At 31.0% G+C, this 13,272-nt stretch overlaps 1 protein-coding gene across 2 annotated transcripts in view; it reads right to left on the bottom strand.

Moving 5' to 3' along the window:
• LOC145314506 (uncharacterized) overlaps window positions 1-12,801 on the bottom strand; it is a 32,402-nt gene extending 19,601 nt beyond the window's left edge. The window contains exons 1-7 of one of the 2 annotated variants that reach the window (XM_080154433.1): window positions 12,576-12,801; window positions 5,467-5,540; window positions 4,447-4,549; window positions 4,161-4,276; window positions 2,389-2,514; window positions 1,506-1,613; window positions 1,016-1,154 (exon numbers count right to left, since the gene is read on the bottom strand). In XM_080154433.1, the coding sequence (XP_080010559.1) occupies window positions 1,016-1,154; window positions 1,506-1,613; window positions 2,389-2,514; window positions 4,161-4,276; window positions 4,447-4,549; window positions 5,467-5,540; window positions 12,576-12,609 (700 nt within the window). In that variant the 5' untranslated portion in view covers window positions 12,610-12,801. Of the gene's footprint in view, window positions 1-1,015; window positions 1,155-1,505; window positions 1,614-2,388; window positions 2,515-4,160; window positions 4,277-4,446; window positions 4,550-5,466; window positions 5,541-9,539; window positions 9,728-12,575 lie in introns of those variants that run through there. The other variant, XM_080154434.1, reaches the window with a different exon arrangement.
• Between the last annotated feature and the right edge of the window lie 471 nt (window positions 12,802-13,272).

Below are 13,272 nucleotides of genomic sequence, written 5' to 3'. Positions count from 1 at the left end.
AAATAAAAAGAGAAAATTCACTAAAATAATTCTATATAATTGATCTTAATCAAAAACCTTCCCATTATATTATTCTCAATTAAATCCCAAAAAATAAATATTGCAATCAATTGCAGAAAATTTAATTTTCAAACCAAAAAACATAGTTTTTTTCAATCAAATACTGAAAATAAAAATAAACAAAAGGATCTACTGCAGTTCACGATAAAATATTGCTGGGAACGAATATTGCCAAAAATCCATGAATTTTAACGGCTGCTAGTTGCCAAACGGCTAAACGTACAGATCAAACCCGCACACCATTTTAAGTGTTATAAGAAGGCCTACAAATAATCTGGAATAGCCAAGATCCAATGATGCACAGGGAAAGCTTCACTGAAGAAAAAACGCGTAAAACAGGCCTTTTTCGCGCATTTCTCTGCAGCTAGCAGTCTTTAAAATTCAAAGATTTTTGGCAATATTCGTTACCAGCAATTTTTTACCGTGAACTGCAGTAGATTCAAACAAAATAATCCCTTCTGTAATAAAAAGATTGCACACTACAGTAAAAGTAACCAGAGTTTTTTAGAAAACGAATATGATAGGGTGATTCTAAAACTTTGGGTACTAAAGTAATTTACATTTTAATGACCACTACTTTAAGCTAGAACCTTACTTTGCATGGTATTGAATTGCGACTGTTTAAGGTCATAGTATTATCCTACTCTTCCCATTGATGTGAAGCGACTGAAATTCAGCAAAAGGAACCAATATTAACATTTTCAGGGATAGGAGACATTGAGCTGTTTTTTTACATTAGTCCTCAAAGTTGATTGGTTTGTTGATTGATTGAGATGAATGTCAAAAAATTACAACCAATAATTGTAATCTAAAGAAGGGATAATTTTGTGTAGCATCATTGGGGATGTACATTGTACATCAATTTATCAGCCATTGTCTTATCCCTTTATAACCCTGCATTTTTGGCCGAAAATTGAACCAGTTACCAACAAAATATAACAAAAAATAATAGTACCTTGAAAGAAGCCATGAGCACTGGCCGGTGGGTATTCAACCTTTTCCAGCTGTTGACTCTCAAGACTAACATTAACCATGATCAAGACGCATGCTGTCACTGTTGTCACAAGAGCACCAACTGCAATGGGCCAAAAATCCTAAATGAAATTTCTTGTTTCAGAAAAAGTTGAGAATTTTGTTAGAAAAATATATTAACATTCTAAAATTTGTCACAATGGATTTATTATTACTTGGGTCTTGAAGTGAAACTTTTAGCTGGCTAAAATAACGATCCCCCATCCACCCTCTTTACCCTATCCCCTCCTTTCCTACTTGATGAATGAACTGGCCGATAAATGATGTCCATGTTAGCAACCTTTATTAATAACAATTTTTCACCCTTGTCTTAATAGCCACGTATATTCTATAATTGATATTCTTAACCTAAACTAAACCTAACCCACCAGAGATAAGAAATCCCGCGTGGGTGAAGTTCCATCTCCACCTACCTTAGGAGTGCCAAACCAAGTGAGGGGGGTGAGAACCGCGGCTGTCACAACCATCCACACACAAATTGTCAGGTGCACATTAGCGGCGGCCATTACGCCAGAAAGTAACTGCAAAATAAAAAGAATGATTAGATGTCTTTGTAATTAATTATTTGAAACCGAACATTAAATAAAAAGTTACAATCCGCTTATAACGGAAATATGTAATCTTATTGTTAAACCATTTAAACGAATGCAGAATTAAAAAAAAAATAAAATACTAAGGTTAAAAAATGTGAATTGGTGTTAGTTAGACTTAACTAAAACATTTGACAAAAAAGTTAAAAACCATTTGTACTTTGGAAATAATGATATTTTTAGATTTTAATTATCATTTTCTTTTCAATTCTTATAAAATTCAATCACTTCAACATAGAAGATTTTAATTGAATTTCTTAAAACGGATATATATTAGAAATTAAAGCTTTCTAATCTACATTGTAATTGTCGGTCATCACGTACATTTCTGATAACAAAACGTGTTCATAAAAGCTGCCGTGTGTAGTTGTTATCAACAAAGAAAAAATATTAATTACTTAAAACCTGGTGTCTAGAGAAGTACGAAGAAGGTAAGGCAAATAACTTAAAACTACCCTCCCAAGACATTTATAAAGAATCCCTGAATAATACAACTAAATCAGCAATATAATAACTGGGAGGAATTTTTGTCCTGGAGCAATTTATCTTGGGACGGTAAAGGTACTTACTTCTCAGTGCCTATAAGAAACTTTACTATAAAGGAGAATAATATTGGTCTAGGGGTTAGAGATCATAGAAAAGACACACTGAGATCCTGTTAATTTTATATAAAAATGAGTGAAGAAATACGAATAAAAATTTATACCTGTGAAATGAGAACAATGAAAACACAGCCACCTCCATACAAGGTGATGCAAATACATATGAGCGAGACTATCCGACCAATTTTACCAAAAGCTTTCTCTCCGATGGCTGGGTACGGGTCTCGAATCTGAAACAAGGACAATGGGGTTCATAAGAAAGGTATAAAAAAAACGCGCGTTGAATAAAAAAAACATTATACAAACAAATGTTAGATAGTATAACAGATAAACATTTTTTGTCATAAAAAATGATTTTTAAAGGGCAGAAAAATTGCCGTCAGAACAGTTGGGTATAGTCCCCTTCGTGACATCGCCTCCTAAGTGGCGTTTCGTCTTATTTTCACAATAACTTTTCTCTTATTTCTAGCCCTGTGGGGGCAGTAACCCTGCGGGGCCAATTGTCTTATCCTGCGGGGCAATCACCTAGCCTAACCTATCGAAAGCTACTGTGAAAATACGAAGAAACGCCCAGAGGCGATGGCACGAAAGGGACTATCTTATTGCTTTACCCCTTATTTAATTCATATCAATATAAAAAGACGTAAATACCCAAATGAAGGATAGTTACGCTTAAAAATTTATAAACATTTACAAATATTAAAATCCAATAACTTAAATGTATTTTTATAGCAGGAACATCTATAAAATAAACATAAAAAGTTTATCCAATGAGTGATAGATAAAATTGTTTAGATTTTAAAAGATTAAATAAATTGCTCTTTTTACGTCATCAAATAAATTTTGATGAGAATGATTTTATCTATAAAAAAAATTCTGATTGTCTCCGTAATTTTACTGAAAGTTTAATTTTTAAATAAAAATCAGAATATACTACGAAAATTTGTATTACTATGAAAACAATTAAAATCCTAACAGATTTTTGGTGTTTATATTGTTTGTATATTTTCAGCTTTTCATATTGTTTAAGATACTAACTATAAATATTAGATTTTCTTGAAAATTTAAAGGTTAACCTTTAATTTGATAAATCTTTTTCCTTTTGGAGCTTTTTATCTTTATTATTTAAGGTTTAAACAAAAATAGTTTAAGATATATGAGTTAAAGCAGCAATTCATCAGATTTTGACATTTTCCATTTATAAAAGCTAAGTGGACACAAACCTAATTTTCCAGACACTTAACCTGGATAAACCGTATAGTACACAACAAGTTCTTAATATTCTAATATTATGATGTTTATTTTAAAATGATATGTTGTTAAAATCAATGTCTATTAATGTGCATCAGCTTTAACTACAAACTCTTGGATTGCACTAACTTTGTCTTAAAGTACTTTATGTGCATTGATTGAGTCTGATTTGAAACAAGGCATTCTCTTAAATTGGTCAATGGTTAATAACAACGTAGAGCCAGCTAGAGGTAAAATCCATAGGTGCAAACATCTCAACTATAGCAGACAACCAACCCGTTCATTGCATGACGCATCTCTGAAGATTCTAAGTGTGCATGCTAATAAGTTTACCCTGTTTTGGGACATGGCATTCCCTCTAAACTACCATCATTGTGCAGTAAAAATATACTTGTTGCATCTTTAAGTATGCTGAGGCTTAGGACAGGATACGAACCCATCACCTCATTGTTATAATGACGTCAATACAATAAATATTAAAGCGTTGAAAAGTTTCATGTGTGACGTCATAAAAATACGTCTCAATCCATCTCTTTTTAGGGTTTCCTATCCCACTTCTCCTCCCATCCCTCCTAATTTTTAGACGTTACACACAACATCATAGATGGGTATTTCAGAAACTTACCTCGCCTTTGAATTCATCATATCTGTCCTCCAGCATTGTCCAGCAGAGACCAAGTCTGGTCCCAGTAAACAAGGAATTTATGGTAAAAAATACAATCAAAAACAGTCCAGTCCATCCTGAAAAAGATTATGATATTAAATGTCGTCTTTGATGACTGAAACCTACATATCCCAAAAAATATTGTATTTGCCTGATCAAATTAATTTTTTTTCAAAGAAACTTATTCACTAGAACCCAGCTACCCACCATTAATAGATGTATCTATGTATAATGTATATATATGTACCTGTGCCCAGGATGGCATAAGGGAGAGCCAGAACCCCGCTACCCGCCATTTCTCCGGCCAGGAAAATGGACGCCGTCAGAATGCTCAGACCTCCGCGCACCATCTGAATAAATTTTCAAAGTAAATTAAAAATGAAATAAGAAAGTAGACTGATGGATATTTATATCTTATCTATTTCTGTTAGCGTGACCGACAAACCCTCCAATTCAATCTTATACTAAGTAAAAAATTAAAGCTTACCTGAATAATTTTTAAAATCAATATCGAGATTTAGCAATATTCTTGTTTGATGCGCTATTTATGTATTAAATTGTTCTAGGTAATTGATTTTTCGGATCTACTGCAGTTCACGGTAAAATATTGCTGGTAACGAATATTGCTAAAAAATTATGAATTTTAAAGGCTGCTAGCTGCCAAACGGCTGAACGTACAGATCATGCCCGCACATAGTTTTAAGCGGCATAAAAAGGCCTACAAATAATCTGGAATAGCCATTAATCAATAATGCATAATTATCTTGCAGTGCAGAGAAATGCGCGAAAAAGACCTATTTTACGCGGTTTTTCTTCAGTGAAGCCTTCCCTGTGCATCATTGGATCTTGGCTATTTTAGATTATTTGAAGGCCTCCTTATGCCGCTTAAAATAGTGTGCGGGTATGATCTGTACGTTCAGCCGTTTGGCAGCTAGCAGCCTTTAAAATTCATAAATTTTTAGCAATATTCGTTACCAGCAATATTTTACCGTGAACTGCAGTAGATCCGATTTTTCAATATGGATTCGAAACAGATTATTATCCGCTGGATAAAAAAATAGTTCTTAACCTTACTAAAAAATCATGTAAAGCATCGTATTACAGACATTTTTTTAGCATAATAAAGTAAAAATCACAATATTTAAACCAATTTTGTTAGTCCCTGCCTATGGTCCCTCGGAGGTGACAGTTTTAATCTTATAATTTTTCCTTTTAATATCCACGGAAAACTGTCTATAATACGATGCGAGAAATAACTATTGCTTACCTCTGTTTGTAAAGGTACAAGGTTGTTGAGTTCAAGTTTGTCAGGATGCGAAGAGTGCAATAAAGGATCCAACACTAAAAAATGGATATATAATTACTTATATTTACTTAATTACTTATCTCACACCAATTTCATGAGTTTCATATCTTCTTATAAAGTGAAATTTGCAGCGGGCTAAAATACATACTCCCCCTTCCACCCCCTTTATCCCATCCGCTCCACTCCTACTGGATAAACGAACGCACCAATAAACGAGTTCCAATCTTTCATAATATCCACTTATATTCTACATCCATTCATTAAAAAAATAAATAAAATTTTCAATTTAATTTTGAAAATTCATCTATAATAATAATTATAATCAAACTAAATATTAGTAAAAGGTTTACTCTTATAATATTTTTATAAATAAATATTCTGGATTTATCTAAATTAGAAAAAATCCTTATATTTTATAGTAAAACAACGTTTTTTTTGTATTTCAATTTTCTTTCTTAAGCAATCTTCAGAAATATACTAATAACAAAGATTTTTACAAAAAAAAAACAACGTAAATTATAGAATAGTTTTACTTCTTAAAAGTTATAATAATATAAGAGCCAAAAACCTACCATGATTATCATCACCGTAGAGAAAATAATATAAAAACATCAAAAAAGAATTCATTTTGATTTAATGATTTTATAACACTATTATTTAACACTTTAACAGCTGAGATGTATAAGGTATACTGCAATATAATATTTTCTACTGTGTTAATACAGGATGGCTAGATAATTCTAGTTACTTATATATTCTGCATTAGTAAAGAATGTAAGGGTGGGTTTTAAATTATCCATCGTACTTTAGTGACTTATAAAATTGTCTTGATTTTCTTAAATTAGTGATTTTTATGCAACCAAAATAAGAAAAGTGAGGTATGGTCTTTTTCATGACTACCCCTCTTAAGGGCTTTTCATCGTGTTTTCATAGTAGCTTTTCTCCTATTTCTAGCCCATGCCCGAGGCCAATTGCTAAACAGGAGGGGCAAACACATAACCTAACCTAAACTAAAATAACCTATCAAAAGCTACTGTGAAAATACGATGAAAGGGACAAGTCTTTCTTGTAATAAATATTTTTTTTGTAAAGGGTTTTTCATAAATTCAATGATTTTAAATATTTTGATAATTCTACTTAAACCTAAAAAATGCCAAAAGCTTTTTAATGCAATTTTCTTCTGCTTGTATCCTCCCCCCCCCCGCCCCCCCCCCTTCCTAATTGAGTTTAAAAGGTGGGAGGGGGTTGTGAAGTCGTAGGTTTCATTATATCAAACATTCCAATTTATACTACAAAAGCTTAATATAAATTGGCTTGAATATTTCTTTTAATATCAAGTTCAAATTTACCAGACATCCTGTAATATTTGCCTGTGTTTGTTTCACAGATTAATTAGATGTTTTAAACACTTGTGTAACTCTGAATAGATCATTTGGATCAACTGCAGTTCACGGTAAAATATTTCTGGTAACAAATATTTCTAAAAATCTATGAATTTTAAAGGCTGATAGCTGCCAAACGGCTAAACGTACAGATCATGCCTGCACACTGTTTTAAGCGGCATAAGAAGGCCTACAAATAATCTGGAATAGCTATAAATCATTAATGCATAATTATCTCGCGGTGCAGATAAATGCGCGAAAAAGACCTATTTTACGCGTTTTTCTTCAGTGAAGCTTTTCCTGTGCATCATTGGATCTTGGCTATTCCAGATTATTTGTACGCCTTCTTTTGCCGCTTAAAATGGTGTGCGGATATGATCTGTACGTTCAGTCGTTTGGCAGCTAGCAGCCTTTAAAATTCATAGATTTTTGGAAATATTCGTTACCAGGAATATTTTACCGTGAACTGCAGTTGATCCGATCATTTACCTGTCTCACTATTACATACAGTATTTAATATTGCTTAAGATATATGAGAAACAAGGACGACAACATCTACTTAAACAAAGCTCTAAAATAGGACGATAGTACAATCGAACATTAACACTCGTAGACTAGAGTGTCAGATTTATTAAGCAGAATATAAATTGATAATTCTAAAATTTCCGAAATACAGGGTACTGTTTAATGACATAATTACATTTTAAGGACTTTATTATATGAATGCTTCGCCTATAATATTGTACCTTGATGTCTTAGGAAACATCATTCCAATAATCAGATGAATGGGATAATTATCTGTGCAAAATATCTAAAAATCAGCACGTTTCAAAAGATTTATTTCGACTATTTAATTAAAAGTGTTTGTAGCTGACATAATATTGACATATCATCAGTATAATGACATTTTAACTACATATAATAACGACACAACAAAAGAAAACTTTAATAGAACAGTTTTTTAATAGCGTAGATGCTTTATAAATATAGTTTCAACTCTAAAATGTTATTATATGTGGTGAAAATTATTATTGTTTAACAAATATTTAAAGAACAAATTTAGGACTACGCAAATTTTTGGCCTGAAGCTTTAGAAATATTTGTTTTGTCTCTCTATAAATAAATTACAATGTCTTATTGTTGTTTCTTTTCTAGATCCTTACGCCAAATTTACAGGAATTATTTGTATCAGTGGATATTATTCTTATGTTAATTATGGAACATAAGGGTCCAGCATATACCAACAACGTAATTAATACAGAAAAAACACGAAACCCATACATAATTTCAGCATTCGTTGTGTTGAAAAACGTAGAATTTACGACCTCTACATCTGCCCCCCAAATATTATTTTAGAATTATATCGCTTGTTAAGGAACAAATATTATAAAATTTGTTTCAAAGAATTTGCATCAAGGCACACTAAAGCTCATACTCCCAAAGACCATAAAATAACACCACTATTGTTGTATGTACTACACCCCCTTGCAACCTACCCACCGATTTTTAAAAGGGGTGTAATATTGTGGTCTGATAATATTTAACATTTTAACAGATAAGTTAGAAATAAACATAGCTCGTTCCTTAATTCCTGTTTTATTTGTAGTTAGGCCAGTTAAAAAGTGGAGGCCTGGCCGTTTGACCGATATTCTAGAACAGTTGACATTGAGCCGAGAATGTAGTTTGGAATACACTGTAAAAATTAGTTCCCTCTTAAAATTTTGTACTGTATAGTATTGGAATAATACTAAAGAAATTTCATTATTATTGAAATATCGTTTAAAACCTTTCAAAAAAATGAATTCTGGCACTTTTGACGTTTTCAATAATTTGGGTAAGTAGACGGTTAGCCTGACTAAAGACTCATGTGAAGAGGAGTTGCGTTTTTTTCAGTATGTTGTGTGAATAGAAATCGTTACATGCAAAACAATACCGGTTAGGGTAAGTTTTTGTCCTAGTCTATTAAATACATTTTTAAAAAATATGAAAGCCGAAGCAACTTAAACTTAAGCCAATGGTAGCACTAAGAAACAAGAAGAAACAGTTTCTTAGGTTTTCTAAGAAGAACTGCTGTTTTTAATTTAATTTGAAACTTATGAGCAACAAAGGATCTCTCTTAAAACATTTCTAAATTATTGCGGATTTTTTAAAATTTTAATTTTCAATAAGAATCGACAAATTTATCCATTGGTAGCTAAGCTAACACTATTTTTAAGAGATAAAAATATATTATTCAATGATATAAAGTACATGTCTCTTAATATAAAGGAAGTTACAATATCTTTTTCATCATCTTTTAGTGACTCCTAACTTTCGTACGGCTCATTATAGAGTAGCTGTGATAATACTTAACTTTGATTTTAATATCTTCAATCAAAATGTACAAAATCAAACAGAATTTTTAGGTAAACTATATTTATTTAGTAAACATTTTTTTTGAGTAGACTAAACAATAAACATTAACATTTCAAAGAATATAAGGAAGATTCAAATAAATAAACAAACAATTCTTTTTCAAGTTTTCTTTAAAAAAATCTTCAACTAAGTTGTCCGTCTGTATGTCACATGGCTTCTCTGAAATGAAAAGCTATTCTAAATAATCTTCACTTAATTAAATTTTGATTTATTAAAACAATATAGAAAATATCCTACCCCTTCAAAATGATGAAATTGTTTAGCTATGCCAACAGAAAATCAGTTAATTATGCATCAGAGTTCATTTTGAATATTTGTTAGAAATAAGTGCGTTGAATGACCGAAAGCGCGCGAAGCTCACTGCAGACTGACCGCTTATGTGCGTAGCTCACTGTTGTCTGACCGATACTAAGCCATTATTGTTTACAATATACATACATACATAGGGCATATATAATACATAGTGAGAAATTTGAATCGATTAATATTATGTTATGGCCATGTTTTTTTATTATCGACAAAACTAAAATAATCATAATAATATTCATTTAAAAGTTAATAAAAATAGAAGTATTTTTTTATATAATTATATAAGCTTTTTATTGAAGCTGGTAAGTTAGGTTTTAAACTATCTAAATTTATATTTTTTCTATTATATTATTTAATAACCCACTTTAGTACTCAGTTGTCCATTCAAACTCCCCACTAAAACTTATTGTAAATATATGCCTACTCAAGCTACGCACAAAAAAAAGGAAAGCCAAAAATGCCTCAAATTCTTAACCCTTGTATTTTTCAGGCTTCATTTGATTGTAAGGAGTTATTTTATGTCTGTCAGACCTATCCTTAGTTCTTTTTAAAGCAGAGCTTTTCTATAAGTTCTGTTCTCTGCACGTCAATACTTTGATTGGAGTATCTGCTAAGCAGCAATGCTAAAATAATTACTAAAATTGTCTACAGGTCCAATTCCATTTTTATTTTACTTCTTTTCAGGACTGATATAATATTTTTTCAGAATTTATAAAGCATCTACATGCAATTGTATCACAAACAAAATATTACAAAGCGAAGCTAAGTTTTTCCTGCTATTGTTGTCATACTTGTTAAAGGAAGAAACAAACTGTACATTTAGCTTAGGAACTAAAATTCAGGACTCGGCAGTCAAAGTAGCAATTGCAGCCGTGTCAAAACACGTTTATAGAAAATTGAACTCCATTAGGTAGACAGCAGTTCTGTTATGCTATCAAACTAAATGAAAATAGATCAGCAGCTGTTTACACTAAATTTAGACAATCTACAGCCGCAGTTGTTAACTTTATTGAAATTATTTTACTAAAAATTATCCAGAATTTCAGCTAGGCCTTGTTTTACAACACAGCTGTAGTCGGTCGGGTCGCTATTTTTAAAATTAATCAATTTATATGTATTGAAGTCCTATTAAACATTGAGATAATGAAACCTAAAAAGCAAAAAATATAATAAAAGGTATAAGGTTTCATTATATTTTATTTCTAAAAATAAGTTTTAAGGGCGTGCATCAGGGGAGTGGATTCATTTCCCTTTATATCCCTCAAATCTAACACACTTAACAAATATCTGTTTACGAGCCTATGTAGATTTTTATTTTTCTCTAGAAATAAATACATTTCAAGAAAACTTAATGAAACCTAAAAAACAAAATATAAATAGGATAAGATATAAGGTTTCAACATCAGTTATTTATATTCTACAATCAAATAAGTTTCTGCGGAAAGAAAGTTCTAATTTTTGTTTTCGTAGCCACTATTTAAAAGAACGACACACTCTGATTGCGAAAGACCGTTCGCGAAAATACTTTTTTTATTATAAGATGTAAAGTTACAAAAACTATTTTTTAAGGGCTTATGACATATTGTTATTGGTGGGAACGGATGTTCCAAACTTATACAAGAGGCGGCGGATTGCTAAGCAATGCGGGTCAAAATGCCAATAACGTAAATAAAAATGTCATACTTCTTTAGCAATTATATACTCTAAAACTTAAATATATTTTTCACACAAGGCAATTTAAATTTTCATCATTAAATATTAAGATTGTTTTGATCAGAAATGTAAAAACAAATATATGAATCTATTATTACTTGGATGTTGCACCGGATTTTTAAGTAACCCTAATAAAGTGATAATAGCAGATGGCTAAAATTACGACCCACAACCTTTATACCCATCCCCTTTTCTCCTACTGAATGGACGAATTTGTTAATAAATGAGGTCCAAGTTTACAGACTAAATAAATTGACGAAAAATTTCCCATGGCAATATATCCACGTATATTCTATATCCATTTATCTAAAAAATTCAGATACATTTTATGAAAATACTACGCATAGCTACAGGGAAATTGCACCTGAAGAAATATTTTGCATTCAACTTTTCCATCAGTCAAACACAAACTAATTATATGCTAATTATGCTAATTTCAATACATTGAAATTAGCATAATATAATAGTATTCAATATGGAACATTCGACAAAACAAAAATTTTGACATATTAACCTTATTATATTATTATATTACCTTCCATTTTTGATTTTTAAAAATATGTTGTGCTTACAAATTATTTTGATCAACTAATTTGAAGAAAGTGTTTTATTCCTTTAACAGTATTGTCTAAAGATAACTATATTTGTGGTCAATTATATTTTATTTTTGTTATTCTCCTATATATGTTCATCATAAGTTGAATAACCCGGAAAAATACATATTTATGAATAGTATATTCCAGTATGACATCGAAATTTATTAAAATCTGCAGGATTAGAAACGGTTCTCAGCCATACTGAAAAATCATGTATATCATCTTATAACAGACAATTTTCCCTCAGGGCTAAAAAAACTGGTTTTAATCTTATAATTTTTCATTTAATATCCACAGCTGTCTATTATACGAAACGATAAACAACTATTCCTTTTTTTTCAAGATTTAACCGTCGCTATTGTCTAACGTGAATAATTAATTAAACAAGGGTGAAAAAATCGATGATTGCGAAGCTATAAAATTCGACAATAGTGCAAACGAATATTAACTCTGCGCTAATAATAATGTACCTTGATGTCATAGGAATCATTTTTCCAAAAATTATATCAATAATGAAAATTGCTGGTATATTCTTCACGATCTATTGATTTTAGGAAATAGATGATTACCTGCCCATGGTCTATATTAAGCTTTCAAAAAACATAATTTAAAATTTTATCGAATTGATTACATAAATTATAATTTAATAACCTACCTATCTGTGTGAAGCTATTAGTTCTTGGAGCCATTTTATTAATTTTTTTTTGTCAGATTTTAAGAGAAAAAATTAACACGGCTCCGCTGCGACCATACGCCGGAGAAGTCGGAGAGATAATAGAACTCCGGTATCGAAGCTTACAAAATTTATAACATCCTATAATTATTTACTCTAAGAGATGATCAATTTTAGCGCTAACTTTGGGGGGTTTACAGAGAAAAAGGAGATTCAAGAAAGAAAGACCCAGTAGGAAAGAAGGAGACAGAGAGAAAGAAAGAAAGAGGGAGATTGAGAGAAAAGGAGAGAAAAAGCGAGATAGAGAGAACAAGAGGCATAAAAAATGAGAAGAGAAGATTTTTTGAGTGGGAGTTTTTACAATATCACCAATTTATAAATCATAGAAAACAACCCAATTATCTACATACTCAAGTAATAGAGCGTCTTTTTTTGTTTTGTGAAGACCCCTAAAAATATACAGAACAAGGATGACAACATCCATAAAAGCGAAGCACTGAAACGGTAGAACAAACAGACATTAACACTTGTATAGTGTCAGAACTGAATAATCAGAATATAAATGTATAAGATTCGAAGCAAAATTGTAATTAAATTTGTTGAAAAACTGCTTGATACAGGATAATGTTTATGGACATACTTAAATTTTAGGACATGATTATAGAATTGCTTCTATTAT

This window comes from Acartia tonsa, chromosome 3 (genome assembly GCF_053477335.1).
Source record: "Acartia tonsa isolate MP-2025a chromosome 3, ASM5347733v1, whole genome shotgun sequence".
In the NCBI taxonomy this organism is placed as follows: domain Eukaryota; kingdom Metazoa; phylum Arthropoda; class Copepoda; order Calanoida; family Acartiidae; genus Acartia; species Acartia tonsa.
This window is presented reverse-complemented; position numbering and strand designations above follow the sequence as displayed.